General features: G+C 39.6%; 1 protein-coding gene across 1 annotated transcript; it reads right to left on the bottom strand.

Annotated features, from left to right (window-relative positions):
• Window positions 1-2,640: 2,640 nt before the first annotated feature.
• On the bottom strand, window positions 2,641-3,069 carry LOC121865985 (glycine-rich cell wall structural protein 1.0-like; the record flags this gene model as incomplete). Its single annotated transcript, XM_042365558.1, has 1 exon — window positions 2,641-3,069. A coding segment is annotated over one exon (399 nt), but the record flags the coding sequence as incomplete, so codon positions are not given.
• Between the last annotated feature and the right edge of the window lie 4,125 nt (window positions 3,070-7,194).

The raw sequence follows: 7,194 nt of genomic DNA, 5'->3' as shown, positions 1-7,194 counted from the left end.
CGCATCCCCAGTACCTTTTGCTTGCTTAAGGCTGTCCGTTGTACCCGAAGACGACTCTGCTTCATTATGAAATCGATGATGATGATGAGTGGTGAATTAGGGATGTTGTTGACGGTGCCACTGGATGTCGCCGTGGAGTCCAATCCTTGACCCGCAGAGTTTATCACACATTGGGCAGGACAGCACCGGGTTAGGTGGATGGTCTCTTGGCGTGCGATTGTGTCTCCTTTCCATACATGCACACCAGTCCCTATCATGCTTGTTCTCGAGATGTTTGACGACTCTGGTACAGGTGGAGCGCCATAGACTAGGGTTGGATGCAATAGTTTAAGATCCTTTGGAGGAATGTAAATTATTTCAGCACCATTCTGAGCTGGTCTTTGAACCTTTTGCATTATCCTCCTAGTTGGGACTTGCCTCGAGCAGCTGCCCGTAGAGGATCTGGCGGTCGGTGCTCTGGCTTGCAAATGACGTGTTACGTCCATTGCAACTGTGTCGCTTCGCCAGAAATGCTTGGTAAACAGAAAGCTTGGTTGTAACATTGAGACTGTTACTGTTGAGCCCTCTGGTGCGCAGACGACCATAGGAGGCACCTGCAAGATGGATCCGAACCTGGACCTCTTTATCGATGTTTTGCTTGGGAGTAAGAATGCTACCGAGGTAGGTAATATGCAGGTGGTGGGTCTGCGCATCTGTGCTGAAAAATTGTCTCTGCTTTTTCTTCAAATAATTTTTAGTCCGATGTCCTGATATATTACGGAGACAATCGAGAGACTTTGTGAGAGGTGAGAGGTCGACGTTTTTAAATGGTCTGAAGGCGGCGGAGGTTGAACAGGTTGCCGTTTAAGCGGAATTGAATCTTCACGCCGTCATCGTCATTCATTGATCAGGATCACTGCTGTGAGGCAGAGATTGAAGATAACGGGGGCCAGAACGCACCCCTGTTTCACGCTGACTTCAACACTAAAGGGTTTGGGCTTGATGCCCCCTGCAAGAGCGCATGTTTGCATGTCCCCATAGAAGCTCTTGCGGATTAAAGAGATTATGGAGGGACACAAGGCTTAGAGAGAGCTGTCCAGAGCAGTTCTCTATTGATGGTATCGAAAGCTTTCAATAATTCGATAAAAGCTATGCATAGGTCACGGTTCTGTTTATGGCATTGTTCTTGTAGTTGACGCACGGTAAAGATTTGTGCTGTGATCTTTACGGAAGCCACATTGCATTTTAGGCAGAGTGGAGTCAGCGATGTGTTGGGCTGATCTGCAGAGGATAACCTGACTTGTACTTTGCCTGCCACAGCAAGAGAAATACGCCTGAACAGTTACAACTCTTCCCCACACCACAAATGTCTTTACAATTTTTCCCATACCTTTAGCGTCTATCCGGCCTTCCTTACTCTAGTAGTGTCTACAACGACACTCTCTGAAGCAGAACCGTACCAATGAAGTATAAATGACAACTAATAAGTTTGTAATTTGGAAGATTTATTAGTATTGCTAGAAAGACACAAAATACACAAATGCACAAAAGTGTATTAGAAAGAGTTATCTTTATTGGTATAGCTTTGAATAGCTTCATAATCTATAGCATGACCTCCTGAGGTAACTTTTTTATTACTTTTTATTTTTTTCTTCATTCTTATAATTCATATTGAATTTTAGAAGTAATTTATAAAATAAATGGAAAGAGATGTCAAATAACAATAATTTATTTACTTATTAATAATATTACGTTTAGTATGGAATTTTCTCTATTATAAAAATAAATACCAAAACTAATTTACTGAAATACAAAGTAATATTGTGTCTGCTATTTTTTCATTATTACTCTAAATGCCCTGAACTCCACAATAATAGGGTATTAAACACATATATAATAAAAGGAATGATCATAATAATATAGTAAATCCATTACTAATTCAATTCTTACTAATAATACAAAAAAATAAATAATAATATTAGTAATAATAATAACAATATTAGCAATACAAATAATAATAATAATAATAATAATAATAATAATAATAATAATAATAATAATAATAATAATAATAATAATAATAATAAAAATGATAATAATAATAATAATAATAATAATAATAATAATAATAATAATAATAATAATAATAATAATAATAATAATAATAATAATAATAATAATACCATCATATCCGTATCTTTTCTTTATCGACAGTAACTCACCAGACTTATTGAGATTCAGAATCTTATTAATGTTTTGTTTGGCCATTTAGGGTTTTGTTACAATATATTGAAATATACATTGAGCATATTCTTGTTAACGTAATGATTATTGTTCATATGCTAAGACTTCTCTAACATATATGTAAATAATCCTATCATTACTGTACCAGGTGTAAAAAATGAGATTATTGATGCCATTTCAAGTATATGTACAATAGATTACCATTTATCGTGACGTTCAGGATAAGTAAATTTAATCAACTTTTGTCATGGACTGTTTCAAAACTGGACCTCCATTGTCCATGTCTGTAGAAGACAAGGCAGGAATCATGACATGTCACCTTATCGCTGTGAGGTATTTTCTCTAGTAAAGATCATCACAGTTCCTTCATTATAAGCTGCACTTTATACAGGTTAGGTAAAGTAAATGATTTTGTACTTGGTTTAATGTAATTTATTAATATTATAGTTATTTCCCATAACCTCGATATCCACCGCCACCGGAGCCACTGCCACCACCTCCGCTATTGCCACCTCTAACACCTCCACCGAAGCCTCCTCCACCGTAGACGCCACCTCCGGAACCACCAATACCGGATCCGCTTCCACCATAACCACCTCCACTGAAGCCTCCTCCGCCAAAACTTCCCCCGCTTCCACCGGAACCGCCTCCACTGAAACCGCCTCCACCATAACCACCGCCACCGAAGCCTCCTCCACCGAAGCCACCTCCGCTGCCACTGGAACCACCTCCACCATAACCGCCGGTTCCACCACCGCCGCCACTGCCACCACCCCCACCTCTCGCTGCACCACCACCTCCTCCACCATAGCCACCGCCGCCACTTCCACGGCCACCACCTCCTCCACGGCCGCCTCCACCTCCACGTCCGCCGCCACCTCCACGGCCGCCGCCACCTCCACGGCCGCCGCCACCTCCACCATAGCCTGGCATGGCCAGGCAAGACACCGCTAGGATGGTCACGCCCAGGAACACTAACACCAACCTCTGAAATTGTACAAAGCTACATTAATAATAATTATAACCTTATTATAATGAACAACGAGAATAAAGATGAATGACACATATCTCTCATTATTGATTTATAAATATATTAGGTAATAGGGTGTCGATGTCAGAGTGTAATATTTGTGAAGGAAGTTTTAGGAAGACCAGCGATGAGTAGAATAAATTAAATTGAAAGCTGAGTCCCCGGAGATACTGTATATTCGGACGTGATGTTAGAAGCTACTACACTTTGCTGGAATTTAACGAATCATTATTAATATATACATATTTTTCATGTAATTAATTACTGGTTATGAATATCTTATTTATTGCGTCCCATGTTATTTGTATGAACAAAGAGCGAACGATAGTTGCTGAAGAATTATTTAACACGATTAGCAGATATTTTTACACCCATATTCACTGCCATAACAAATTTAATTGCAGACATTTCCTCTCTATAACTTTCGTGTTTTGGAATGTCGGAAAAAGACATATTAGTCCTACATTTATAATTTCTTCTGATAACTGTCTTTTCTATTAAAGGGACACCCATTGCTCATAATTTCTATTCTGATAACTGTCTTTTCTATTAAAGGGACACCCATTGCTCATATTATTATTCAGGAATAGAAGAGCATTGAATAGAGCAGAGAAGGGGTACACACTGTCGCAAGATTCACGTTTCCTCATGATCCATAATATGCATTATTTTTAATTTCCTGTATCACGAACTGAACACCACTTTAGAAGACCAATAAAAACCTTAATGATGAATAGTGATGGAAGTTTACTAACACAATTGCACAACACTCAGATGTGTTTTTAAATAACTTCATGATCGTGGGTGACAACTAATGAACACAGCACAAATGTGATAATTATTGCCGACGATAGATAATGACAAGAGAAGCCACATCAGGGATAAACTGATTTTGATTCAATTCATTCTACGTCTCAGCAGTACCTGATCAAAATAGAGTTGGTTATGGGAGAGGGCACCTGACTCACGTATCAATGGCAAAGTAATAGGAGACGCCACTTACACCATTAGTGATAGAGGCTATACTAAGTCTTACCATATTGGTGATGTCAGTATCAAGTTCTGTCACGAACTGTATGAAGAAATGTGTTGGTGAGAGCTTATATATCCCACAGTCAGCGTCCCTCACTTAGTTGTCATCACTCGTGTTTTGAATTTGTGCAACATCATCATCATTTCATCATCTACTCAGTGTGAATATCCTCGTTTCTTTTCATGGTAAATCGAAAATTTCACCTTGAGGCAATTCATCGTGATTATTTAAGACAGCAATATTTTGTAAATCATATATATATATATATATATATATATATATATATATATATATATAGTAAATATAAACTATTTCTTTTACAGGTAATATAAATGCAAAGTTGCCATAATTAGCGATACTACTCAAACGCAGACACAACCCGAAATTAGGTTAGCATTTGCCTCTAGTCAGTGACAATACTCAGATATTTCCTGTGTTTAAGTGTAGACTCCCTGGATCAGTGGTGAATGTATAAATATGTTTGACTATAGACTATTTATATTAGTACACCAACCTCTTCGTGTCACTGCAAGAAAAGTCAGTGTACAGAATCTTAATCATCATTTTAGAACCTTCGGTGATGGTTGGAGAATAATCCCCAAAAGTGAATATAACTCTATATTCAACTGTCGAAGTTACGATCGAACTACTACAACACTTCAGCACTTTAGGTTCCAAGTTTAAAAAAAACCAGTTTAATTCGTTAAATAAATAAAAATTAATTTCCAAATATCTCCAGAGGTATTGAACTACTGTGTATTTTGACAAAAAATATCTGTGGCTAGTAATCTCGAAATATTGACAAATTTTAGTAATGAAAATTTTCTTTTAAAATAATTTTTTAAATTTGACTAAAGTTTGAAGTTTTGTGCGATTTATAGAGCTGGGAAAACAAAGTAAAAAGATAGGCTCATGTCTCTGCGTTCCATATTCGGAAGTTTGAATATTTTGTCTAAAAATTCTGTGTACTATATTTAATTTTTCTACAAAATGTACTCTTCTTCCAAATGTCATCCGCCTACATGTGGATAAGCTACCTTCTCCTCACGCAATACCCTCAAGTCCGTTTCACTTCACAACCTCCCCCTCCCCATTGCCTATAGAATTCTCACCACAACCCCAGTACCTTTACAGCTTTCCCTCACCGCCGGTGCCTCTACAAAATTCCTCATACCATAGTACCGTTACAACTTTCCCCCGCATCCCCAGTACCTTTTGCTTGCTTAAGGCTGTCCGTTGTACCCGAAGACGACTCTGCTTCATTATGAAATCGATGATGATGATGAGTGGTGAATTAGGGATGTTGTTGACGGTGCCACTGGATGTCGCCGTGGAGTCCAATCCTTGACCCGCAGAGTTTATCACACATTGGGCAGGACAGCACCGGGTTAGGTGGATGGTCTCTTGGCGTGCGATTGTGTCTCCTTTCCATACATGCACACCAGTCCCTATCATGCTTGTTCTCGAGATGTTTGACGACTCTGGTACAGGTGGAGCGCCATAGACTAGGGTTGGATGCAATAGTTTAAGATCCTTTGGAGGAATGTAAATTATTTCAGCACCATTCTGAGCTGGTCTTTGAACCTTTTGCATTATCCTCCTAGTTGGGGCTTGCCTCGAGCAGCTGCCCGTAGAGGATCTGGCGGTCGGTGCTCTGGCTTGCAAATGACGTGTTACGTCCATTGCAACTGTGTCGCTTCGCCAGAAATGCTTGGTAAACAGAAAGCTTGGTTGTAACATTGAGACTGTTACTGTTGAGCCCTCTGGTGCGCAGACGACCATAGGAGGCACCTGCAAGATGGATCCGAACCTGGACCTTTTCGTCGATGTTTTGCTTGGGAGTAAGAATGCTACCGAGGTAGGTAATATGCAGGTGGAATGCAGGTGGTGGGTCTGCGCGTCTGTGCTGAAAAATTGTCTCTGCTTTTTCTTCAAATAATATTTAGTCCGATGTCCTCATATATTACGGAGACAATCGAGAGACTTTGTTGGAGAGTTTCTGGGAGTGAGCACCGAGCACGCAGTCGTCAGCAGTCGTCCAAGAGGTGAGAGGTCGACGTTTTTTAATGGTCTGAAGGCGGCGGAGGTTGAACAGGTTGCCGTTTAAGCGGAATTGAATCTTCACGCCGTCATCGTCATTCATTGATCAGGATCACTGCTGTGAGGCAGAGATTGAAGATGACGGGGGCCAGAACGCACCCCTGTTTCACGCTGACTTCAACACTAAAGGGTTTGGGCTTGGTACCCCCTGCAAGTGCGCATGTTTGCATGTCCCCATAGAAGCTCTTACGGATTTAAAAGATTATGGAGGGACACAAGGCTTAGAGAGAGCTGTCCAGATCAGTTCTCTATTGATGGTATCGAAAGCTTTCAATAATTCGATAAAAGCTATGTATAGGTCACGGTTCTGTTTATGGCATTTTTCTTGTAGTTGACGCACGGTAAAGATCATATCATTTGTGCTGTGATCTTTACGGAAGCCACATTGCATTTTAGGCAGAGTGGAGACAGCGATGTGTTCGGCTGATCTGCAGAGGATAACCTGACTTGTACTTTGCCTGCCACAGCAAGAGAAATACGCCTGAACAGTTACAACTCTTCCCCACACCACAAGTGTCTTTACAATTTTTCCCATACCTTGAGCGTCTATCCGGCCTTCCTTACTCTAGTAGTGTCTACAACGACACTCTCTGAAGCAGAACCGTATCAATGAAGTATAAATGACAACTAATAAGTTTTTAATTTGGAAGATTTATTAGTATTGCTAGAAAGACACAAAATACACAAATGCACAAAATTGTATTAGAAAAAGTTATCTTTATTGGTATAGCTTTGAATAGATTGATAATTATCAATTATAATCTATAGCATGATCTCCTGAGATAACTTTTTTATTACTTTTTATTTT

This window comes from Homarus americanus, unplaced genomic scaffold (genome assembly GCF_018991925.1).
Source record: "Homarus americanus isolate GMGI-L3 unplaced genomic scaffold, GMGI_Hamer_2.0 scaffold6218, whole genome shotgun sequence".
Taxonomy (NCBI): Eukaryota; Metazoa; Arthropoda; class Malacostraca; order Decapoda; family Nephropidae; genus Homarus; species Homarus americanus.
This window is presented reverse-complemented; position numbering and strand designations above follow the sequence as displayed.